The sequence below is a fragment of the Trematomus bernacchii genome, unplaced genomic scaffold (assembly GCF_902827165.1).
Source record: "Trematomus bernacchii unplaced genomic scaffold, fTreBer1.1, whole genome shotgun sequence".
In the NCBI taxonomy this organism is placed as follows: domain Eukaryota; kingdom Metazoa; phylum Chordata; class Actinopteri; order Perciformes; family Nototheniidae; genus Trematomus; species Trematomus bernacchii.
The window spans coordinates 385,382-412,263 of NW_022987707.1; the positions used below are offsets into that span (position 1 = coordinate 385,382).

Below are 26,882 nucleotides of genomic sequence, written 5' to 3' on the forward strand. Positions count from 1 at the left end.
ACACACACACACACACACACACACACACACACACACACACACAGACTCAGGATAGGAAGCGCCTTCACTTCACTTCGTCTGATGGACGCTGAAGTTCATGAAGCTCAGACGAGGCTGCTACTGATGAAGCTCACGGCTAACAGTTCAGTAAGTAGAGCTGTGATTGGTTGACGTTGTTGATTGTTGTTGTCGCAGAAACGCTTGAGTTGATGAACGTGTGATTGTTTAAAGCTGGGAAACAAGATGGCCTCCTAGCTGTGAGAGCAGAGAGAGTGCAGGTTAGTTTAAAGAGTTCCCTGTGAGGAGGAAGAGGAGTTCAGGCTGATGGGGGTCAGTCTGTCAGGACGGCTACTGATGTGGAGGGGGAGGCAGCAGGCAGGCACTAGGACCCAGCAGCCATCAGAGAGCTCACCTGGGCCTTTGCTCCTGAAACACCTGAGAGACTCTGGCTGTGTTTCATTGGTCGATCAACACCCCCTCCTGACCCCCCCCCCCCCCCCCTCAGGAACTCTGATCTAAAGTCTAAACAGTGACATTCAAACGTCTTAATGCAGTATTCTCACCTTGTTACATGTGTCCTGATAATGAAGAAGTGTACTTGTACTAGACTGTAAAGTTACAAAATGTACTTACAGCCAATATCTGTATCTGATGGCATTAGAATATATTCTATAAACTGCCATTTAAAGGGAACTGTTTCACTACTTTAGCTGACAGACTTTCAACATATTTCTAAGTTTTCTGTTTTCACAGAGCACATTAAGGCTGTAGTTTCTGATGAAACTGGGACTCTTTCTCTATTGTAGTCTTCTCTTCAGGTGTTCTGTGTCAAACACCAGCTGAGAAAAATACATGTTGTTTCTTAGTGTTCACTGTAAAGACAAAAACTCAAGTCCAAACACGTCAACAAACCAAAAAAAAAGGTGTGTTCCATTCAGTCGGGAAGTTCAAATATGTGCCAAAAATAAAAGCGAGAGGAGGAGGAGAGGAGAGGAGGAGGAGGATGAGGAGAGGAGAAGAAGAGGAGGCGGAGTTAAACAGGGAACAGTGAATGGAGGACCTCCAGTGGTCACTCTGAGGAACTGCAGCTGGTTTCTGGTTTCTCTCAGAGGAGGACGAAGGACTCAGATCTTTAGTTTCAGAAACATTAGTGAAACCACAGTGTGATAATAATCTGTTACAGGTCCTCTATTCAACACTTCACTAAAGTACAAGTTTAAACATCAAAATATACTTAAACTACAAAAGTAAAAGTACTCATTCTGCACCAGAATATTTTAATATATAGTTATTGCATGATATTTTGGTGATTATATTTAGTGTTATTAATCTAGGGCTGAATTTTTTTTATCTTAAGATATCACATAAATGTACTGCAGACTAAAGTACAATACTTGCTTCAAGGAAGTAGAATGGTAGAAGTATAAAGTAGCAGGTAATGAAGTGAACTAAAGTACCTAAAAGCTAAAAGTACCTAACACCTGAGTCAAGGTGCAGCAGTGAAATCCTCCATCAGCTTCATCTGGTGGAGCTTCCTCTGCTCTGATTGGTCCTCACCACTGACTCGGGACAATAAGCAGACTCTTCTCTGTCCAATCACAAACCACTAGTGTGTTCCTTTATTAAAGGAACTAAAATACAGAACATATATTTCTTGTTCTTTTTTTTTTTTAAATAACTTTATTTTCTTATATTTTCATCATCTTTATTTTTTACCCTCCTCTGAACTCCAAACTCAGTTTCCTGTTGGTTGTTTAAAATGTATGAACCTCTAAAACAGAGGAAGATTTTAAGGCCAAGTATAATCCACATGAAGGATATTCCTGAAGTCTTCAAACCGTCCTGAAGACCACAGAGCATTGAGAGGGTCTTTAACACGCTGCAGCTCAAAGAGCCAACAACATGGAAACTGTCTCATGAGTGTGTTTAGTTTGGAGGTGTGTGAGCTCTCTGTCCTGATGAGATCATGTGTGATTCTCCAGCAGGTGGTTGTGTGTGTGTGAAGGTGTGGGCTCTGCTATGAATCCCTGTGAGGACACTGAACCCGCTCTGAGTGGGGACCCTGAACGCCTCACCAAAGCTCAGAGGTGAGATGAAGACCTCTGACTGTCCTCTTCTCCAGAGCTCAGCAGGCATTATTCACACTCAAAGCTCTGTGTGTGTGTGTGTGTGTGTGTGTGTGTGTGTGTGTGTGTGTGTGTTTTGTAGCCCAGAGCAGCATGGACCTGGACCTGGACCTGGACCTGGACCTGGACCTGGACCTGGACCTGGACCTGGACCTGGACCTGGACCTGGACCTGGACCTGGACCTGGACCTGGACCTGGACCTGGACCCAGCTGTGTGTCAATAAAGAGTGACTGGTCGATGCACGAACCAATGCGTTTTCAAAGACAATCTTCAAAGAAAATACAAGTAGAGACTATACTAGCAAGGTGTGTTCAGCCTGAAGCCAGAGTTTAATGTGTCGCACTGGCTCAATAAAAGAGATCCTCTTTAAAATCGCATCTAGTATATGTTAGTAGTTGACTATACTATTCAACAGAATGACGTCTACTTGCGTGTGAGATTAATACACTTGTAAGTCAACACTTGTAAGGTTTTTATGATCCTGATTGGCGGAAGTCTTTTAGTCAGCCGTTTTATTCTGCTGGTATATTTTGGCTGACTGAACCGAGATAAGAAAGTAATCCGTTGATATTTATCATAGCTAATATTCAATTAGAGAACACTATAGGCAGACAGACATATATACACAGAAGACTATTCACAAAGATAGAGCTGGGGAGGGCAGCAGCTGAACACAATCAGACAATCACACAGGCGGGGAAACACAAAGACAGGAAGTAAAACTAGACAAGACAAAATGAGAAAAGGCATTTCAAAATAAAACAGGAAACAAAATGTAAGATCATAAAATTAAACATTAGTAGATGTAGTAGACGTAGACTGTAGGCCATACCAGTCATGCATATATCGCATAAAGTATTATGTATTCAAAGAGTTTCATACAATTATCCAAATTGGGATTCATGTCGGTTAGTACCAGTGGACAGGAAAGCGAGGAACCATTTACTTTGAGCTTCCTTTTCTATTTGAATTCAATCCTTGGTAATGAAGTTACATATTTTGAACTGTTGTCCACGTTTATAAAGCCAGCATGAAACAAAATGATGAGAACGCGCGGGGCAAAATATCTAGATTTAAGAAGTCCATCACTGGAAAATGTTGTTTTTTCACAGCAGACACACATCAATAAACTCGGCTGCAGAATGACGTCCTCAGTGATTCTCTGAGCACTGAAGTTCTCTCCTGAATCCTGATGAGTTCTCCTTCACACCTTTTCCATGAGCCAAAAAAAATGTTCACAGAGGTTATGGCAAAGTGGTCAGGAATAGATAGGACAGGATCTTTTTTGACAATTCCAGATTATTTCCCGTTTCTATCTTGTGTTTTAGGTGGAAGCTGGAAGAACCTGAACCCAGCTGTGTGTCCATGAAGAGTGACTGGTCTATGGGTCATCCTTATAAATTCAAAGAAGGACATCACTCTGATGGTCAAAGGTGAAGTTGCAATTTCAACATGAAAAGTGATAGTTATTTGATGATAACCTTTACTTCAACCTGGTGCCCCGTGCGAAGCCTAGGTAAACCCAGGGATGTATGCAAACCCCTCCTTTCTCCTGATGCTCACACGTGCACTCAATCCACATTTTCAGCACCACTGAAGCATATCAAAACTGACCTGCATTGATTTTATGTTATTTTACAAATGTGCTGTGCATAACAGTATACATGTGCATAGCTGGACATGTATACATAGGTATAGGTATGATATTTGTGATTCATTTGTAATTTACCAGGTCAGCTTTTTTCAGTAGTTGACAAATTTGGTAAAATTCTACAACTGATAAGCCAAACTCATTGGGATTAGCAGGAGGAATAAATATTTGCTACTACAGGAAGTCACTTCAAGGACCTTTACCTTGTGTTTGTCTCTGTATGGATGGAAATAATGTGAGTTATTCCTTCATGATTCCTCAGCTGAACGCAATTTTTATTTTAAACAAACAGTTTTTATGATCCTGATTGGCGGAAGTCTTTTAGTCAGCCGTTTTATTCTGCTGGTATATTTTGGCTGACTGAACCGAGATAAGAAAGTAATCTGTTGATATTTATCATAGCTAATATTCAATTAGAGAACACTATAGGCAGACAGACATATATACACAGAAGACTACTCACAAAGATAGAGCTGGGGAGGGCAGCAGCTGAACACAATCAGACAATCACACAGGTCCTGGACCTGGACCTGGACCTGGACACCCCCAATGTTACCTTTTATACTGACGGTATCTCGGCACCGAAACCGTAGTTTCGGATACACACCGGTGGTTTCTGACTTGGCTCGTTGTCAGCCGGTAACCAGCTGTCCAGATATTTCGAGGGGAAAAAGGATGAAGACGATGCGTTCAGGTGCCGTGGGAAGAACCTCCGTTTATTCACATTCTTCAATTACATTGACACTGTATTGAATACATACAAACTAGACACTATTCCTTTTCTGACCACTTTCTCTATACTTTCGTCTCTCTCTTCATACCTCCGCACTTCGCCTTGGCGTGTGTGTGTGTGTGTGTGTGTGTGTGTGTGTGTGTGTGTGTGTGTGTGTGTGTGTGTGTGTGTGTGTGTGTGTGTGTGTGTGTGTGTGTGTGTGTGTGTGTGTGTGTGTGTGTGTGTGTGTGTGTGTGTGTGTGTGTGTGTGTGTGTGTGTGTGTGTGTGTGTGTGTCATAGCGGCCACGCGTGAGTGGTGAGAGGAACTCGCTCACCTTTTTTGAACATCTAAGCTCACATACACCCGTTGTAACTGCCATCGTTATTGCAGTGGGGATATAAGATGCACTGGACGCTTTTGGTACACAATGTGTCTCGTTACCACGCTGAGATTGGCCTTTAAACAAGCCCTGAATAGTGGGCGAGTCTACAAACAATGCCTGAACGTCTGCGACCCAAGCCCAACACCGGCCGGAGATGTTCGTGTAGACTTCGAGCAATATGCGCGATTATTGTCAGATTGTGAGTGGACTACTTTCCAGAGAGATGAAAGAGCGTACAGGGGGACACTGGACACAAAACTGCTCCAGGTAAGATCTAACTTTGCTGTTACTCACGGAGGCGCAGAGAAGTGGGGCAGGCTGGTGACAATCCTGACCAGCGCTTTTTTCATTAATGGAATATTCTCCACGACGCAACGAAACTCGCGTCCGTACGGATTCCAGCTTCTGAAATATGTCCCCAGAATCCTGAAGAAATTCCCTCTTTCTGCCAACTTCCCGGTGGACCTTACACCTGACTCGCTGATACCATGGATAGAAATGCAGCTTCGCTTCATCCGTGAGAGAATACAACCAGCGCTGCGGGCCGCCGGGACAGAGACACTACGGCAGCAAAGGAAAGTTTCCAGGAACAAGCTGGCATATCTCTGGCAACAACGCAAATCAAAGGCAATCGATATCATTTTAAATAACAGCTGTTTTCCGGAAACCCCACCCACTGTTAGTGATACAGCCAATGTATATAACTACTATAAAGCCAAATGTCAAACTGTGCCGAGGGCTACTCCCCTGGCCACGCCCCCTTGGTACAATTTCATTGACAGAATAGAGCCAGGCTATTTCCCAGATACCCAGGATTTTACAACTGAGGAGGTGGATGCAGTTCTGGCTTCTCTTCCTAATAACAAGGCTAGTGGATCTGATGGGGTCATCTATGAGACGCTGAGAGCTACCAGGCCCACGTCAACACAGACACTCACACACATCTTCAATGCCTGCCTGATCAATGAGAAGGTGCCTGCTTCGTGGAAAGGGGCCCTCATTCACAGGATACCAAAAAAGGAAAATGTCCCAGATGATCCTTCCACTTGGCGTGACATTTCACTATTGCCCACTATATACAAAGTCTTTATGAAGTGCCTACTCACCCGCATCTTACCCTGGCTGGTGGACACTGTGATTCTCTCCCCCCATCAGAAAGCATATATCAACAGACAGGGAATGAACGAACATGTGTTTTGCTTAAAAACCGGAATAGATGATTTCAAACATTGATCATCTAAATTCGACACAGTGTTTTTGGACTTTAGAGACGCGTTTGGTACACTCTCCCATGAGGTGATGCTAAAAGCATTAGAGGAAATACACCTGCCTCAGCCTTTTGTGAATGTGGTATCCAATGTGTACCAAGGTTCATTTCTCCAGGTTATCTGTGGGCAGCAGCTCACAGAGCCGATTGCACTGAAGGTGGGAATAAAAACTGGCTGTCCCTGGAGTGCCGTGAACTTCATCCTAGCACTCAACCAATGGATGAAGTGGATTTACCAGTGCGCTCCTCTGCATGTCAGGTCCCCAAATCCTGTTCAAGGATACGCTGACGACGTGCAGGTGTCGTCACGACAGGAGGATGTCATCATTGGCATGCTAGCACGCACTGATGAGTTCCTCCAATGGTCAGGGCTGGAGGTGAAGCAAGCTAAGTGTGCCATACTCCATGAGCGCCGCAGTGGAGGCAACCGCTGGTATAAAGCCAAGAACGACAAGCCCCCCTCCTTTCTTGTAATGGGCCAACCTATTAAGGTGTATTCCCGTAATGAGACCTACCCATACCTTGGCCACAGGTTTAACATCGCTGGCGAGTGGGGGGAGCAGGTCGAGGAGCTCACGACAGAGTTTCTCCATCGTCTCCACCTGATTGACTTGTCCCCCCTCCCCGTCCTCATGAAGTTCCAGGCTGTGAGAGAGGTGGCTTTGGCTAAAATTCAACATCTCTTTGCCAATGTACACATCCCTCTCAAGGCACTGAGAGAAATGACAAACAAAACTGTCCAGTTGGTCAGAAAGTGGGTGGGCCTCAACACACACTCCACACGGGGCATGATCTTTCTCCCATGTGGAGAGGGGGGGCTGGGTGTCCCCAATGTCGAGTGGACCTACATAGCCACCAGGCTAGCCCACCTGATCCACATGCTTAACAATGATGATGTCAACGTAAGAGAAATGGCCAGGGCCTCTCTCCTGCTGGATCTACAAAGAAGGAAGATCCCCCTGGCCAGCGCAGACCGGAACAACTTCCTCGGCTTCAGGAGGAAGGACTCTGGGAAACTGGACTCTCAGGCCAAGGGCTTCGGGGTCTGGTCTGACTGGCCAGATCTCAATGACCTCTGCAATCGGACTGGAGTCCAGCTGAAATGGACAAGACTCAACACACAGACTGAAGTCCCCGTCTCTGATGAACTGATCACAGACCCCAGTGTGGTTGTGAAGGCCGACATCACAACACCTCAGGAAGAGACTGTGGAACTGCACCGAGACTCTGCAAGGAGGGTTCTGCTCAGCATGAAGCAGTCTGAGATCAAGCAGCACTGGTGTGGACTCAGATTACAGGGAAAGCTAGCCTGTTTGGGGTTTGCTGACCACTCAGTCTCACACTCAGTGTTTAAGAACGCCGCTGTTGGTGAGGATGTTCTGACATTTACCATCAAAGCAAGACTGCAGGTATTACCTACTAATGGCGCGTTTCCACTACACGGCCTCGCTCGGCCCCGCTCGGTATGGCTGGGCCTCGTTAGGACTGGCTCACTTTATGGCGCATTTCCATTACAGTTTAGGAACTGGGGCAGTATCTATAGTAACGCAGTGTAGGCGGAGCCGTGACGTGATCTTCAGAGGACCCCAGAAAAACAACACAGCCGTTAGCTGTTAGCACTCAGAGCTCATAGCTCCTCATATATGTTCAGAAACTGGACAAAAGTTAAACAAGTACAAACCACAGACTGCCTGTGTCATGGTGAATACAGTCGCTGCTTTATTTATGTCTGTATAGGCCGTTGTTGTGAGTGTGGACGGTCGGAGCATATACTGCGTTAGCTTAGCCAATCTCCATTTAGAAAACAAGCATTTTATAAGGTTTTTCCCCTGCCGTCTGTCTGCAGACTTGACAAAGCATTAATTCATGGTTTTTACTAACCGGTATCAGTATGTTGTTACTTCGGCATCATTTTGAAACGTGTATTACAATTAAATCACGGTCAAATATGTCCATCTTGTTGTAGTTGTAGCCCCCTTGCCAGCGACGCTCTCTCTAGTTTAGCATACTCAGCCCGACTCAGCCTCGTTGTCTCTGGCCCTGGACCCACGATTTTATGAGGCCAGAAAAACTGTGAATTAGGACCCGCCGGCCGGTACTAGGCCAAGTGGAAACGCAACCAAAGACGGGCCGCTGACATCACAGCCCTCTTAAACCGGGCTGCGCGCTGTAGTGGAAACGCGCCATAAGTACAATCTGTCCACCTGGTACCCTCACATTCACACTCCATTCTGTTTAAACCATCAGGATTCACAACAACACCGAGAATCCATTGCACACATAACAAATGGATGTAATGCATACAAACGCCTGTACATAGCCCGTCATGACCGTATTGTGGACATTGTGTCTGATGCGGTACAAAACATCTTACCATCTAGCGCAGCAATGTACAAGCACACTAGAGTGTTACCAGAATGGTTTGGTTTGACCAATGATGTCTTTGCTAACATCCCAAATACACCTGATGTTGTTTTTGTTGACACCAACCACAGGGAGGTGCTAATATTAGAAGTAGGCTGTGCCTTTGACCTGTACATGGACCAGGCTTTCCAGGACAAGTATATAAAATACCAACCACTGCTCCATGTGATAACCAGCTTTGGGTACAAGTGTAGATATAGCATACTCATATTCGGAAGTCTTGGCCATGTATATAAATGCACCATGATTGGTCTGAGAATTGCTGGAATGTCAAAGAGAAAAGCCAAACAAATTGCCAAATATTGCTCTGTTTCAGCTTAGCCGTGTGGAGAATGAGATGCTATGTGTTCCCCTAAGTCTTCTGTGCTGCTTAGCCCCGATATATTTGATTCCCTGTCTTATGTAATATAATTTGTGGAACCAAATAAAGTATTCAAATGTGTGTGTGTGTGTGTGTGTGTGTGTGTGTGTGTGTGTGTGTGTGTGTGTGTGTGTGTGTGTGTGTGTGTGTGTGTGTGTGTGTGTGTGTGTGTGTGTGTTTTGAAGCCCAGAGCAGCATGGACCTGGACCTGGACCTGGACCTGGACCTGGACCTGGACCTGGACCCAGCTGTGTGTCAATAAAGAGTGACTGGTCGATGCACAAACCAATGCGTTTTCAAAGACAATCTTCAAAGAAAATACAAGTAGAGACTATACTAGCAAGGTGTGTTCAGCCTGAAGCCAGAGTTTAACGTGTCGCACTGGCTCAATAAAAGAGATCCTCTTTAAAATCGCAGCTAGTATATGTTAGTAGTTGACTATACTATTCAACAGAATGACGTCTACTTGCGTGTGAGATTAATACACTTGTAAGTCAACACTTGTAAGGTTTTTATGATCCTGATTGGCGGAAGTCTTTTAGTCAGCCGTTTTATTCTGCTGGTATATTTTGGCTGACTGAACCGAGATAAGAAAGTAATCCGTTGATATTTATCATAGCTAATATTCAATTAGAGAACACTATAGGCAGACAGACATATATACACAGAAGAATATCCACAAAGATAGAGCTGGGGAGGGCAGCAGCTGAACACAATCAGACAATCACACAGGCGGGGAAACACAAAGACAGGAAGTAAAACTAGACAAGACAAAATGAGAAAAGGCATTTCAAAATAAAACAGGAAACAAAATGTAAGATCATAAAATTAAACATTAGTAGATGTAGTAGACGTAGACTGTAGGCCATACCAGTCATGCATATATTGCATAAAGTATTATGTATTCAAAGAGTTTCATACAATTATCCAAATTGGGATTCATGTCGGTTAGTACCAGTGGACAGGAAAGCGAGGAACCATTTACTTTGAGCTTCCTTTTCTATTTGAATTCAATCCTTGGTAATGAAGTTACATATTTTGAACTGTTGTCCACGTTTATAAAGCCAGCATGAAACAAAATGATGAGAACGCGCGGGGCAAAATATCTAGATTTAAGAAGTCCATCACTGGAAAATGTTGGTTTTTCACAGCAGACACACATCAATAAACTCGGCTGCAGAATGACGTCCTCAGTGATTCTCTTAGCACTGAAGTTCTCTCCTGAATCCTGATGAGTTCTCCTTCACACCTTTTCCATGAGCCAAAAAAATGTTCACAGAGGTTATGGCAAAGTGGTCAGGAAGAGATAGGACAGGATCTTTTTTGACAATTCCAGATTATTTCCTGTTTCTATCTTGTGTTTTAGGTGGAAGCTGGAAGAACCTGAACCCAGCTGTGTGTCCATGAAGAGTGACTGGTCTATGGATCATCCTTATAAATTCAAAGAAGGACATCACTCTGATGGTCAAAGGTGAAGTTGCAATTTCAACATGAAAAGTGATAGTTATTTGATGATAACCTTTACTTCAACCTGGTGCCCCGTGCGAAGCCTAGGTAAACCCAGGGATGTATGCAAACCCCTCCTTTCTCCTGATGCTCACATGTGCACTCAATCCACATTTTCAGCACCACTGAAGCATATCAAAACTGACCTGCATTGATTTTATGTTATTTTACAAATGTGCTGTGCATAACAGTATACATGTGCATAGCTGGACATGTATACATAGGTATAGGTATGATATTTGTGATTCATTTGTAATTTACCAGGTCAGCTTTTTTCAGTAGTTGACAAATTTGGTAAAATTCTACAACTGATAAGCCAAACTCATTGGGATTAGCAGGAGGAATAAATATTTGCTACTACAGGAAGTCACTTCAAGGACCTTTACCTTGTGTTTGTCTCTGTATGGATGGAGATAATGTGAGTTATTCCTTCATGATTCCTCACAGAGAGGACCAGCAGAGCTCAGAGGTTCCCAGAGGTCAGTCTGCCCAGCAGCATCAGACACAGCTGGACTCCATATTTATGGTCTGTACATGTTCTACAACTACTTTACATCTATTCTGATCACAATTATTTCCAAGATGAACTTTTTAGATCAGTGGATTGTCAGTCTGTCCAACATGGATCTGATGTTTGGTGCCTTTAGTTTGATTGTGTTGTTCATGTATTCTGTTCCAGCTGCTGGAGGAGAACATCATCACTTTTGTGAAGAATGAACTGAAGAAGATCCAGAAGGCTCTGAGTTCAGATTACCCAGAATTCTTAGAGAGTCAGAGGGAGGATGAGGAGGTGTTGGACGTGGAGGATGAAGAGCAGAGGAGGAGCAGCAGAGAGGCATTTCTGAACATCACACTGCACTTCCTGAGGAGCATGAAGCAGGAGGAGCTGGCTGACCGTCTGCAGAGCAGTAAGAGGGTTTTATAAAGATTTAACAAGCTGGATAAATGTTGACTAATGTCTCAAGAGATGGAGCAAAGTATGTTCAGATCTAGCTTCATTCTTTAAGGATTTATTAGACTTATTGCTCTGATTTGTTGTGTGTTCATTCAGGGCTAATTACTGGAGTGTGTCAGCGTAAACTTAAATCCACCCTGAAGGAGAGGTTCCAGTGTGTGTTTGAGGGCATTGCTAAAGCAGGAAACCCAACCCTTCTGAACCAGATCTACACAGAGCTCTACATCACAGAGGGGGGGTCTGCAGAGGTCAATGATGAACATGAGGTCAGACAGATTGAAACAGCATCCAGGAAACCAGACAGACCAGAAACAACCATCAGACAAGAAGACCTCTTTAAAGCCTCACCTGGAAGAGATGCACCAATCAGAGCAGTGATGACAACGGGCGTGGCTGGCATTGGGAAAACAGTCTTAACACAGAAGTTCACTCTGGACTGGGCTGAAGGCAAAGCCAACCAGGACATCCAGTTCACATTTCCATTCACCTTCAGAGAGCTGAATGTGGTGAGAGAGAACAAGTACAGCTTGGTGGAACTTGTTCATCACTTCTTCTCTGAAACCAGAGACGCAGGAATCTGCAGGTTTGATCAGTTCCCGGTCGTGTTCATCTTTGACGGTCTGGATGAGTGTCGACTTCCTCTGGACTTCCACAACACTGAGATCCTGACTGACGTCACAGAGTCCACCTCAGTGGATGTGCTGCTGACAAACCTCATCAAGGGGAAGCTGCTTCCCTCTGCTCGCCTCTGGATAACCACACGACCTGCAGCAGCCAATCAGATCCCTCCTGAGTGTGTGGACATGGTGACAGAGGTCCGAGGGTTCACTGACCCACAGAAGGAGGAGTACTTCAGGAAGAGATTCAGAGATCAGGAGCAGGCCGGCACCATCATCTCCCACATCAAGACCTCACGAAGCCTCCACATCATGTGCCACATCCCAGTCTTCTGCTGGATCTCTGCTACAGTTTTGGAGGAGGTATTGAAAACCAGAGAGGGAGGAGAGCTGCCCAAGACCCTGACTGAGATGTACATCCACTTCCTGGTGGTTCAGTCCAAAGTGAAGAACATCAAGTATGATGGAGGAGCTGAGACAGATCACCACTGGAACAAAAAGAGCAGGAAGATGATGGAGTCTCTGGGAAAACTGGCTTTTGAGCAGCTGCAGAAAGGCAACCTGATCTTCTATGAGTCCGACCTGACAGAGTGTGGCATCGATATCAGAGCAGCCTCAGTGTACTCAGGAGTGTTCACACAGGTCTTTAGAGAGGAGAGAGGACTGTACCAGGACAAGGTGTTCTGCTTCGTCCATCTGAGCGTTCAGGAGTTTCTGGCTGCTCTTCATGTGCATCGAAAATGTATAAATTCTCGTATGAACCTGCTGTCAGAAGAAGCAACAACCTCCAGGCGGCCTAAAGTCTTCAGACCCAAACCTGAATTAACACATCTCTACCAGAGTGCTGTGGACCAGGCCTTACAGAGTCCAAACGGACACCTGGACTTGTTCCTCCGCTTCCTCCTGGGTCTTTCACTGGAGACCAATCAGAAACTCCTACGAGGCCTGCTGACACAGACAGGAAGTAGCTCAGAGACTGAAGAGGAAACAGTCCAGTACATCAAGAAGAAGATGGATGAGGATCTGTCTCCAGAGAGAAGCATCAACCTGTTCCACTGTCTGAATGAACTGAATGATCATTCTCTGGTGGAGCAGATCCAAGAGTCCCTGAGTTCAGGAAGTCTCTCCACAGATAATCTGTCTCCTGCTCAGTGGTCAGCTCTGGTCTTCATCTTACTGTCATCAGGAGAAGATCTGGACGTGTTTGACCTGAAGAAATACTCTGCTTCAGAGGACGCTCTTCTGAGGCTGCTGCCAGTGGTCAAAGCCTCCAACAAAGCTCTGTGAGTACAGAAACATTCATATATCATGACATAAATATTCTGCTTATCATTTTAACATATTACGTTTCTTTACTTTATCAGACTGAGTGGCTGTAAACTGTCAGAGAGAAGCTGTGAAGCTCTGTCCTCAGTCCTCAGCTCCCAGTCCTCTAGTCTGAGAGAGCTGGACCTGAGTAACAACGACCTGCAGGATTCAGGAGTGAAGCTGCTGTCTGCTGGACTGGAGAGTCCACACTGTACACTGGAGACTCTCAGGTCGGGATTCATGAAAATATTAAGCTACCTTCTAATATATATATATATATATATTGTTACGTATATATACTGTTGCCCAGAGAGGTGATAGGCAGGTACCAATGGGAGGGTTAACCTCTTAAGCCCGATCAGCTATCAGACAATATTAACCACTTTTAGCTAAACGAAACACAAGGGTAACACCAAGTGTCTGATTTAGCACTAAGCGAAGAAATGCTAACGCACTAAGCACATAACTCACGGTAGAGATATTTTATACTTCATGCTATCTGCACAGACTACATATGAAAGCTGAGATTCCACAGATCCCATTGGTATAAATGTCATCACTGTACAACCAAAAATCACAGCAGCGAAAGCCAGGAAAGACAACACACAACTTCACTTTACGGGGCCAAAACGGCAAATACGTCTTACCGTTGCTGTTTTCTGATCAAAGGTTGTGTTCAAGGGCATTAAAACGCATATAAACGCTGCTGAAGGTTAATCCAATGTCTCTGTGTCACTTTGAAATGATTACTGATAATCCATCATAACATTTATGGCAATAAAAGTAGTTTTCATATAGAGTGTAACAGAGCTTTCGGTTTTGGGCAAACTGCGTGCGCATCACTCTCACTCCTCAATGGTAATGTTAAGATGGATTTAGGAACACACCATCGATTCTATTGGCTCTAACGGTTACTAAGAGGTGTCAAACGTCAAAATCGACCAATGGGTTTCAGATATACGGCAAATACATCCAAATGTACCAAGAGGTGTTTTTTTTTTTCTAAACCTCTCTAAAAAGGTCAGATTTCACTTGTTTTGCATCAATCTTGATACAGAGTACTTATTATATGTTATAGTTCGGATTCCTAAAGCTTTTAGTATACTATCCCATCATTCAAGGGTGGTTTTCACTATAAGTAATGGTTTTTTTGGACAGAAACTATCATTTACATTTTTTTACTATGATCAATCTGAATTCACTTTAAAATAAAAGCATCTATATTGATTCCGACACTTCTACATCCAACTCACAGGTGTATCATTGCTTTGAGAAAAAAGATTATTAATTTACCCCTTTTAGAAGTGAAGATATAGTCATTTGTTCTGGGCATGTCATTTTCGAGCCTGAGGCCTGAAAAACAGGCTCAGGGCTTAACAGGTTAACCGCAAATTGCTCTTCTAGACATGGTATTGCAGTGTATGTTAGTCGCTTGAGTAAAAGCATAAGCTAAAATAACATGTATGAATACTGGATGATCTCGATTTCAGATTGTATAAGCCCCTTTTTGAACATAAAGTTTGAGGAACTGGAGAACCAGAGGAACTGAAGTGGGTGCATTAATCCATTTTGTGTGTTTATGTTTGGATGAGATTTGTACGTTTACCGTACTCAAACAATTTTTTTTTTACCCAGTTGTGTTGTTACATTTTTAGACCCTATGTAACATCATTTAGTTTACTTTAGAGTAGTTCTATTTAGCCTAGAAAGATTAATCATATGCACTCCTTATTCACTTTACATTTTTGCAATTCTTTTGTACATTTGCTTTAAATCCAACTATTATGCAAAATTATCTCTTTCAGTTCAAATAATTGCTTTCAGGGGATAACATTATTAATACAACAGACCAAATGTCACACTTTGTTTCTCCTATATGTGGTTTTATGACCATTATGTTTGATTATTTTGTTAATGCAAAGGGTAAATGGAGAGGTTTTTATTTCAATTATTTTGTCTCTTCAGACTGAGTGGCTGTAAGCTGTCAGAGAGAAGCTGTGAAGCTCTGTCCTCAGTCCTCAGCTCCCAGTCCTCTAGTCTGAGAGAACTGGACCTGAGTAACAACGACCTGCAGGATTCAGGAGTGAAGCTGCTGTCTGCTGGACTGGAGAGTCCACACTGTACTCTGGAGACTCTCAGGTCAGATTAGTTATTTTTTCTTAATTATTTTAAATGTATATCTTTCTCACTCCGTATTCTTCACCACTGCTCTCTCTCTTTCTCTCATTCTGCTCATTTACAATCTCCTTCTTTCTCTATCTCTTTTTAAATCAATCAGGTAGAAAAAAGCAAAGTCTTCTTTTGTATTAAACATTAATAAAATACAGTTGATGTAAAACTCTCATCCTGTTAATCAGACTTCGATTGGAAAAGCAATGATTAATGCCGGTGTGGAGAAGAGACTACAGTATCTCGTCAACATTGGCCTCACAGATGTTAAGCAGTAAACAGTTACTCATTTGCAATAAGGAAAAATGTGCGATAAGGCAGTCATTAATGAAAAAGAACTCCCTGAAGTTATTGTTTTAATGTTGTTCATTATTTTCTCCTCAGACTGAGTGGCTGTAACCTGTCAGAGAGAAGCTGTGAAGCTCTGTCCTCAGTCCTCAGCTCCCAGTCCTCTAGTCTGAGAGAGCTGGACCTGAATAACAACGATCTGCAGGATTCAGGAGTGAAGCTGATGTCTGCTGGACTGGAGAGTCCACACTGTACTCTGGAGACTCTCAGGTCAGATTAGTTTTAGTTTTTTTTACTATTTAAAAAAAGGTTATCCCTCACTTAGTATTCTTCATCACAGCTCTCTCTCACTCTTGTTCTCTCATTCTGCTCATTTACATTCTCCTTCTTTCTCTATCTCTTTTTAAATCAGTCAGGTAACCAAAAGCAAAGTCTTCTTTTCTATTAAACATTAATTAATAAACAACAGTTGATGTAAAACACTCATCCTGTTACTCAGACTTTTGATTGGAAAAGCAATAATTAATGCCATCGTGGAGAAGAGACTACAGTATATAATCAAAATTGGCATCACAGATGTTAAGCAGTAAACTGTTGCACATTTTGAATAAGGAATAATGTGCAATAAGGCAGTCATTATTGAAAAAGAACACCCTGAAGTTATTGTTTTTTTGTTGTTGTTTATTATCTTCTCCTCAGACTGAGTGTCTGTAACCTCTCAGAGAGAAGCTGTGAAGCTCTGTCCTCAGTCCTCAGCTCCCAGTCCTCTAGTCTGAGAGAGCTGGACCTGAGTAACAACGACCTGCAGGATTCAGGAGTGACACTGCTGTCTGCTGGACTGGAGAGTCCTCCCTGTACTCTGGACACTCTCAGGTCAGATTTTTTTTTTTCTTAAATTATTTTAAATTGTTATCTTTTTCACTCACTTTGTATCTTTTACCACCGCTCGGGCTCTCTTTCTCTCATTCTGCTCATTTACATTCTCTAAGGTCGCATTCACACCTAATATCCGTTTTCAGGTGCGCACCAGACGACTATTTGTTACATTGTTTCATTTTTCAGAAGGTTCGGTTTGCGTTCACACGGGCAAAACTCAAACGGACTATAAACTTTAACCTGTTACGCACCGCCCCCCCCGGTACCGGGCGGATAAACGCGTCATTTGCAGGAAACAACGTCTAAGGAATCTTAATATTTAATAAACTATGAATGTTTTATATCCATGTAACGGGAAGAAACTCAGCTAACTGATCTTTTTTTTTTTTAAATCCAAAAAAAAAAACACAATGCTAACACTCAGCCTCTGAATTAGCCACGAGCGAAAAAATGTAACCTATCACTGCACCTAAACTCACTCATAACTCCCTTATTACTTATCCTAGATGCACAGCCAACCCCTCGATTAGCATCTCCTGGAGACGCAGAATTTGGAGGTGCCCACCTCAACACTCAGTGATAAACCTTTGCGACGCTATAAACGAAAACGTACATCAAAACATGTGGCGCTAGGTAGCTACAAACGCTAACATGGCTTACCTTGGTCAAAACTGGTCTTCAATGGCATTAAAACGATAAAAAAACGATGCTGCAGTTAATCCATAGGTTAATCCAATGTGTCTGTGTCCTCTTTGAAATGACTTCTGATAATCCATAAGCAATAAAACTGCTTTTTCGTTTCCAAATGTCAGAGCGAGAGATCGCTTCACTCTGGTGCAAACCTGCATGCGGGAAGCCCCCACCGTTTGTTTTCACAACGAGTGTGTGTGGGGGACTCCCCCTTCGATTCCATTGGCTCTAACGGTCAGAAAGAGGTGTCAAGCATCCAAATCGACCAAGGGGGGCCAGAGATATGAAAAAAAAAACATTTTCACCCAAATCACCTCAGAGGTGGAGTGGTTTTGGCTAAACCTCTCTAAAAAGGTCAAATGTCACTTGTTTTGCATCAATATTGATACAGGGTACTTATTATATGTTGTACTTTGGATTCCTAAAGCTTTTAGTCTACTAACCCATCATCCAAGGGTAGTTTTCACTATAAGTAAAAAAGAATTTTTGGACGGACACTATAATTTACAGTTTTTTACTATGTAAAATCTGAATTTTCTTTAAAATAAAAAACATCTATATTGATTCTGACTTTTCTACATCCAACTCACAGGTTTATCATTACTTTGAGAAAAATATTATTAATTTAACCCTTTTAGAAGGGAAGATATGGTCATTTGTTCTGGGAATGGCATTTTCGAGCCTGAGACCTGAAAAACAGGCTCAGAGCTTAACAGGTTAAACACAAGTCATGTGCTCCGAAATGCTGTTCAACCATTGGTAAGTAAGTAAGTAAGTAAGTAAAACTTTATTTATATAGCACCCTTCTCAACACGGATGTACAAAGTGCTTTACAGTACAGTACACAGGACACAATTCAAAGTACAACTATAAAATGTAGAATAAAAGGCATAAAACAGCAGCGGGTAATACATACGATAAAACATACGATAAAACACCAATAAAAGACAGCCACTAACTCACCTCCTCCGACGACCCAAAGGCCTGTCGGAAAAGGTGGGTCTTTAACTGCCCCTTAAAAATCTCTACTGAGGCAGAGGCTCTTAGTGTCTGGGGGAGTTTGTTCCAAAGCCTTGGGGCCACCACCTCAAAGGCACAGTCCCCCTTAGTTTTTAGCCTGGCTCGGGGCACCCTTAGAAGGCCTTGCTCAGAGGACCTCAGGGCCCGGGTTGTGCTGTGAGGGAGGATCAAGTCATTGATGTAGGCTGGGGCTTGGCCATTGACAGCTCTATATGTGAAAACCAATACCTTGAATTGGGTTCTGAGATGGACAGGGAGCCAGTGCAGAGCAGAAAGAATCGGAGTGATGTGGCATGTTTTTTTGGACCGAGTGAGTAATCTGGCTGCAGCATTTTGGACCTGTTGTAGCCGGTTTATTGATGTTTTGTTGAGGCAGGAGAACAGAGCATTACAATAATCAAGCCGGGATGAAATAAAGGCATGGATAGCCATCTCCAGTTCTGCGTTTGATAGAACCCCCCTGAGCTTGGCAATGTTCCTGAGATGGAAAAAACACGTACGGGTCAGAAGTTTTATGTGTTTGTCTAGTAGCATAGACTGATCGAAAGTTACACCAAGGTTTTTTATGTTTGCCCTTATGTTACCACTGAAAGAACCCAGGTGGCTTGCTACCTTAGAGGCGATGTTATCAGCCGCTAAGATCAAGACTTCCGTTTTTGATGCATTGAGCTGCAGGAGGTTGCTTGACATCCACTCAATTGCAGACAGACGTGTGATGAGGTCAGACATTAAGGGGTTAAAACCGCAAATCCCGGCAATTTCTACCAGAGCCTCCGCCATAGAGCATCGGCATTTTCGGCAGGTTATTTTTATGCGGCTGTTAATCTGGAGATCAACAGACACTAGTGGCCCGTGCAAATTATTATATAATCAGACAACGTCCGTTAAAAAACATTATAACACATATAATGAGAGAAGTTCTGCAGTAAGGAGAGGCATTTCACCGACGATAGGTGGCTCTGACTTTTATGTACAGTTGACGGAGCATTTTTACTTTACACGACACTGTTCAACACTTAATTCTGCTTCACTCTTTAACTGAACAACCGTGGATGTCTTGAAAGACCCTTTCGTTAAAGATTTTGAAGACATCCGCATTCTTGTGACTCGTAAATACCACGCTTGTTATGTTTTGGTGTGGACTGCGTTCACACCAGAGATTAACCGCTCCAGAGTTCACTTGCAAGCGGTCTGAGACCACCTCTTTTAGGCGGACCAGAGTCCAGTTGTTTAGTTCACTTCAGAGGTCTAGGAATGCGTTCACACCGACCCAAACGAACCGCACCAAGCGGTGAAACGCACCAGGGTTCGATTCAACCGGACTATACAAGGCTGGTGTGAAAGCGACCTTATTTTATCTTTCTCTTTTTTAATCAGTCAGGTAACCAAAAGCAAAGTCTTCTTTTATATTAAACATTAATAAACAACAGTTGATGTAAAACACTCATCCTGTTAATCAGACTTTGATTGGAAAAGCAATGGAGAAGAGACTACAGTATCTCGTCAACATTGGCCTCACAGATGTTAAGCAGTAAACAGTTACTCATTTGCAATAAGGAAAAATGTGCGATAAGGCAGTCATTAATGAAAAAGAACACCCTGAAGTTATTGTTTTAATGTTGTTCATTATTTTCTTTATCAGATTGAGTGGCTGTAACCTCTCAAAGAGAAGCTGTGAAGCTCTGTCCTCAGTCCTCAGCTCCCAGTCCTCTAGTCTGAGAGAGCTGGACCTGAGTAACAACGACCTGCAGGATTCAGGAGTGAAGCTGCTGTCTGCTGGACTGGAGAGTCCACACTGTACGCTGGAATCTCTCAGGTCAGGATTCATCAATAAGTTAAACTTATATGCCTTTTTAGTCATGTATTCTGTACCTGCTGTGTTTATTTATTTATTTAATTTCATTATCTTTGCTTTTTATGCCTGTTTTTAAATGCCTTTTTAATAATGTAGTTATGCTGTATTTGTTCTTAACCTGTTAAGCACCAAGCCTGTTTTTCATGTTTCAGGCTCGAAAATGACATGCCCAAAACAAATGACTACAACCTAACTTCTAAAAGGGTTATATGAATAATTTCTTTTATCAAAGCAAGGTTACATCTGTGAGTTGGATGTAGAAGTGTCAGAATCAATATAAATGTTTTTTATTTTAAAGAAAATTCAGATTTTACATAGTAAAAAACTGTAAATTATAGTGTCCGTCCAAACATTATTTTTTACAGATAGTGAAAACTACCCTTGGATGATGGGTTAGTAGACTAAAAGCTTTAGGAATCCAAAGTACAACATATAATAAGTACCCTGTATCAAGATTGATGCAAAACAAGTGACATTTGACCTTTTTAGAGAGGTTTAGCCCAAACCACCCCACCTCTGAGGTGATTTGAGTGAAAATGTTTTTTTTTTCATATCTCTGGCCCCCCTTGCTCGATTTTGATGGTTGACACCTCTTTCTGACCGTTAGAGCCAATAGAATCGAAGGGGGAGGCCCCCACACACACACATTGTGAAGAGAAAAGGTGGGGGCTGTGCGCATGTAAATGTAGAGCAGAGTGGAGCTATCTCTCCCTCTGGCATTTGGAAACTAAAAAGCAGTTTTATTGCTTATGGATTATCAGAAATAATTTCAAAGAGGGCACAGATACATTGGATGAACCTATGGATTAACTGCAGCATCGTTTTTGTATCATTTTAATGCCATTGAAGACCAGTTTTGACCAAGGTAAGCCATGTTAGCGTTTCTAGCTACTTAGCTCCACATGTTATGATGTACGCTTTCGTTTATAGCGTCGCAAATGTTTATCACTGAGTGTTGAGGTTTTTTACACAGATTCAGTGTCTCCAGGAAACCAAAAACGAGTGGTTGGCTGTGCATCTAGGATAAGTAATAAGGGAGTTATTGTGAGTTTAAGTGCCGTTTTAGGTTAAATTTTTTCGCTCGTAGCTAATTCAGAGGCTGAGTGCTAGCATTGTGGGGTTTTTTTGGAGAAAAAAAATTAAAAAGATCAGTTAGCTGAGTTTCTTCCTGTTACATGGATATAAAACATTCATAGTTTTATTAAATATTAAGATTCCTTAGACGTTGTTTCCTGCAAATGACGCGTTTATCCGCCCGGTACCGGGGGGGCCGTGCGTAACAGGTTAATGTCTTTTGCTTTTAATCTGTAAAGCACTTTGAATCGCCACGTGCAGAAAAGTGCTATATAAATATTGCCTTGCCTTGCCTTGCCTTGCCTTGCCTTGCCTTGCCTTGCCTTGCCTTGCCTTATAGCCAGTTAAATTGCGATTTACATTAATGATGGATAAACTCATAACCTTTTCAATAACATGTGTTATTGTTTTTTTACTCTCTTGTTTGAACTTGTTTGTGTTCAGTCTGTCAGGCTGTCTGGTCACAGAGGAAGGCTGTGTTTCTCTGACTTCAGCTCTGAGATCCAACCCCTCCCATCTGAGAGAGCTGGACCTGAGCTACAATCATCCAGGAGACTCAGGAGAGAAGCTGCTGTCTGCTGGACTGGAGGATCCACTCTGGAGACTGGACGCCCTCAGGTATTATAAACATATACAGTGGAGGAAATAAGTATTTGATCCCCTGCAGATTTTGTATGTTTGCCCACTTATAAATACATTAACAGTCTATAATGTTAATGGTAGGTTTATATAAACATTGAGAGTAAGAATATCAAAAAGAAAATCCAGAAATTGACATTATATAAAAGATAAACATTTATTTGCCTTCAACTGTGGGAAATAAGTATTTGATCCCCTTGCAACAAACAAGGATTCTGGCTCCCACAGACCGGTTGAATGATTCATCTTCCTTTAAAAAAGTACTCCTAATCAACTTGTTAGCTGTATACAAGACACCTGTCCACAGAATCAATCAATCAGATTCCAACCTCTCCACCATGGGTGAGACTATAGAGCTGTCTAAGGACCTCAGGGACAAGATGGTAGACCTGCACAAGGCTGGGATTGGCTACAAGACCACCAGAAAGCAGCTTGGTGAGAAGGAGACAACTGTTGATGTGATTATTTGGAAATGGATGAAAGACAAAATGACCATCATTGCCGTCGGTCGGGGGCTCCACACAAGATCTGGCCCCGTGGGGTATTGATGATCATGAGAAAGGTGAGGGATCAGCCAAGAACTTCACAGGAGGAACCTTTTAATGATCTCAAGGCAGCTGGGACCACAGTCACCAAGAAAACAATTGGTAACACACGACACCATAATGGATCAAATCCTGCAGCGCCTGATGGTCCCCCTGCTCAAGAAGAACATGAACGAACTGTCTGAAGTTTGACAATGAACATCTGAATGATTCAGAGAAGGCTTGGGAGAAGATGATGTGGTCAGATGAGACTAAAATCAAGATCTTTGGCATCAACTCGACACGCCGTGTTTGGAGGAAGAGGGATGCTGACTATAACCCCAGAACACCATCCGTCAGTGGAAACATTCTGCTTTGGGGGTGTTTCTCTGCTGAGGGGACAGGAGGACTTCCTGCATCGAGGAGAGGATGGACGGGGCCATGTCCTGTGACATCTTGGCTGATAGCCTCCTTCCCTCAGCCAGGAATATGGGTCATGGACGGTTCTTCCAGCAGGACAACAAACCTGAACATACGGCCAAGGCAACACAAGAGAGGGCTAAAGAAGAAGCACATTTAGGTGATGGAGGAGCCTAGCTAGTCTCCAGACCTTAATCCCATAGAAAATCTGTGGAGGGAGCTGAAGCTCCGAGATGCCAAGCATCAGCCTCAAAACCTTCAGGATTTGGAGAGGATCTTCAGAGAGGAGAGGACCACAATCCTTCCTGAGATGTTCACAAACCTGGAGACCAACTACAAGAAGCGTCTGACCTCTGTGTGACCTCTGTGTGTCCAACAAGGGTTTCTCCACCAAGAACTAACACATGTTTTGCAAGGGGATCAAATACTTATTTCACTCAGTTAAATGCAAATACATTTTTATCTTTTATATAATGTCAATTTTCTTTTTGATATTCTTTCTCTCACTGTTTACATAAACCTCCCATTAAAATGACAGACTGGTCATTTCTTTGTGGGTAAACTTACTAAATCTGCAGGGAATCAAATACTTATTTTCTCCACTGTGTGTATGCCAAGACAATAACATTGAATGGAACTAAAGTCAGTGGATAAGACTCAGGCAGCAGCTGTTACGGTTTTGTATTTATGTTTTCATTTTCCACCTTTGTTTTGAAATGTTTTCCTCCTTGGCCCGTTCTCATGTCTTCAAATGTCCCTCCTCGACTCCCCTCCTCGACTCCTATCCTCGAGACTTAGTCCCGCCCACAGGAGATGCGAGCGGAGGAGCCGAGGAGGGGAGCCGAGGAGAGAGGAGGGGAAGCAGCAGGCAGTTAGAGAAATGAGAACTCCTCTCCTCTGAGCGGTCATTTTAAAGAGACGTCCATTAATGATGACAGGAGACACAGCCCTCTGTCTGATGGACAGATGTGTTCATGACCACTTACATATTTACTTTGATTCATTCACAGTGCGGTATAATGAGACAATGCGGACACACACACACACACACACACACACACACACACACACACACACACACACACACACACACACACACACACACACACACACACACACACACACACACACGTATATATTTATATAAATATATACAATTTCAGAATCAAACAGAGCACTCTCATAATAACGTAACACTATCAGAGACTGGATATATCCCCCCCCCCTCTCCCCTCTCTGGTCACTACAATGAGGGAAATAAATGACGGGCCAAAAGTTGTATTTACAAGTATTAAAAGTAAGCAGAGGACACCAAACCAACTGAGACCTGTCTGTCCGCTGCATCTACGCACACACTGTACCACACACACCTACACACTGTACCACACACACCTACACCACACACACGCACCTACAGCTCCTAAAGCATAATCAGGCTACAGCCGTTGTGTATTTTATTTTGTGAAGCAAGCGATGAAAGCAGTTAATAAAATAATATCCAGGGGATGCATGCAGAGCTGTCATTGGCTGAGATAAGTCCGGCCGTGTGTCTCGACTCTTTGAAACATCACTGTTCCCGGAAATGCATCCACGAAGGAGCCGTGGAGGACCGTGGAGGACCCATCAGTGTATCCTCGGTTATAGCTCCTCCAGAGAGCCTCCTCGACGCTTGATGCTCGGTCCTCGATGTGCATTTAGAGAAATGAGATGTCCTTCAACATGGCGCACTAAAATTAATTTCCGGGTCACTACCGGAGGACCGAGGAGTCGAGGAGTCGAAGAGGGGGATTTGATTAAATGAGAACGGCCCCTTGTGTCTTCTCTGTTCCTTCTTCCTGTGTTTGCCTTCCTGTCGTTAGTTTCCCTGGTGTGTCTGATTGTCTGATTGTGTTCACCTGTTGCCCTTGTGTTTCTGCCTCCCTTACCCCAGCTGTGTCTTGTCTTGTGATTACCCCTCTCTGTATTTAGTCTTGTCTTCCCCTGTGTGCCTTGTCGGTTCATTGTTGGTTTTTCCTGTCTCCCTCCATGTCAGTCACGGTCAGTTTTTCGGTAAATGTTTTTTCCTTGTGCTTTCGTTTTGTTTCAAGTCATGTTTTTTGTCATCAGCTTTTGTAATAAAGCTCGTTTTTGTTTATAGACCTTTACCCTTTTTGTAGTCTGCATTTGGGTCCTACCTTTTTCACGCATCATAACAGCAGCTCTGTGTTTACAGAGAAGACACGACAACAAGAAATACATCTTTATCATTTTAGATTCTGAACTCGATTTTAATGCTCATTTTAATTTGCTGACCAAAACTGCTTTTATCATTTTGGCAATATAGTCAGGGGGACATTTACTTAGTCGGCAAGTTTCACAAAATCCATCCAACAACATAAACCTACAGCAGAGACCATCCCACTCCTGATGGACACGATCTACACTGGCTCCTGTATCTGAATGGAGTCTGAAGTGCTTCTCCTATTTTGAAAACACTAAATGGCCCCTCCCTCTGTTAAAAACAATGATGGACTATCAGATGTCCTGTGAATTAATAATAATAATAATAAATGGTATGTGTAAAGCACCTTTCATTGCTCAAAGCAAACCCAAAGTGCTGTGCATGAAAGATGCTTTTAAATAAAGTTAATTTATTTTCCTCTTCAGATTCCAGGTAAGAAACACTCCATGACTGCTGCTAGCAGATGCTGAGGGAACACTAACTGAACACTGATCAATTCTTACATCTTATTTTCTGATCAATAATAATTGAAGTTAATGAGCTTTATTTATCGGCTAATAATATGTTCGACTAATCTAAAATGATATCGTGAACATATAGGTTCATCTGTGGAGGATAACAAAGCTCTGTGTTTGAGAGTGATGTAATGTCCATGTTTCCATGCTGCTCTGACCCCCCCCCCCCCCCTTCTTTCAGGATGGAGCCTGGTGGAGTCCGATGGTTGAGACCCGGTCTGAGGAAGTGTGAGTGTGGTTTAATTTGATTCATGAAAACAAAGCAGACACCATCTTCAAATGTAACCTTCATCATCAAAGTGTCAATAAATGAACAGCTGATAGATTAATAACTGCTGCTGTGTCTCTCATCAGATTCCTGTGAACTCTCACTCGACACAAACACAGCACACAGACAACTCAAACTGTCTGACAACAACAGGAAGGTGACATGTGTGGAGGTGGAGCAGCCATATCCTGATCATCCAGAGAGGTTTGATTACTGGCGTCAGCTGATGTGCAGAGAAGCTCTGACTGGTCGCTGTTACTGGGAGGTCGAGTGGAGAGGAGGGGTTACTATATCAGTGACTTACAGAGGAATCAGGAGGAGAGGCGCCAGTGATGACTGTTTGTTTGGAGGGAATGATCAGTCCTGGAGTCTGATCTGCTCTGATGGTCGTTACTCTGTCAGGCACAATAAGAGAGAAACACACATCTCCTCCTCCTCCTCCTCCTCCTCCTCCTCCTCTCGTAGAGTAGCAGTGTATCTGGATCATCCTGCTGGCTCTCTCTCCTTCTACAGAGTCTTCTTTAACAGACTGACCCTCCTCCACACCTTCAGAACCACATTCACTGAACCTCTTTATGCTGGGTTTGGGTTTACAGTTTGGTCTGGTTCCTCAGTGTCTCTGTGTCCTCTGTAGGAGGAAGAGTCTCCTCCTGTTCCAGAAACGTCCTCCCTGCTGCCCAGATAGTTCAGTCTGTACAGGATCACAGCTGATGTTAGTTAGACCAACGTTGTTTAAAAAATATATTTCCATCTATTTGTTTTTAACCATGGTGTACTTTTTATGTGTTTTGACTTATTGTGCTTCTTTATTATTAATAATGTCTTCCTACTTTGTTATATTATAAAATACAGTCTACTCTGTTCACTTTATCTGCACTTTACTTCTTTTGATGTAATAATGTAGATTTCCACTTTTTGGGACGAATAAAGGAATTCTGATTCTGAAAATATGCTTTTGCTTCAGATTCAATATATTGGCTGTGATTCAGGAAAGTGCTACAAACATCACT

The 26,882-nt window shown here is 42.9% G+C and overlaps 1 protein-coding gene and 1 long non-coding RNA gene across 2 annotated transcripts; both read left to right on the forward strand.

The window, feature by feature from the left end:
• On the forward strand, window positions 1-2,248 carry LOC117490909. The gene is made up of 3 exons (XR_004556713.1): window positions 1-147; window positions 1,983-2,087; window positions 2,209-2,248. It is a non-coding gene; the product is annotated as an uncharacterized LOC117490909 (long non-coding RNA).
• Window positions 2,249-2,258: 10 nt separating this feature from the next.
• On the forward strand, window positions 2,259-26,584 carry LOC117490904 (NLR family CARD domain-containing protein 3-like). The gene is made up of 14 exons (XM_034140682.1): window positions 2,259-2,433; window positions 3,457-3,561; window positions 9,113-9,271; window positions 10,294-10,398; window positions 10,881-10,959; window positions 11,113-11,341; window positions 11,485-13,288; window positions 13,370-13,543; window positions 15,279-15,452; window positions 16,470-16,643; window positions 19,999-20,172; window positions 21,730-21,903; window positions 25,786-25,832; window positions 25,959-26,584. Exons 1-14 carry the CDS (start codon window positions 2,366-2,368, stop codon window positions 26,504-26,506), a joined length of 4,014 nt encoding a protein of 1,337 aa, XP_033996573.1. The 5' UTR covers window positions 2,259-2,365; the 3' UTR covers window positions 26,507-26,584.
• Window positions 26,585-26,882: the final 298 nt, after the last annotated feature.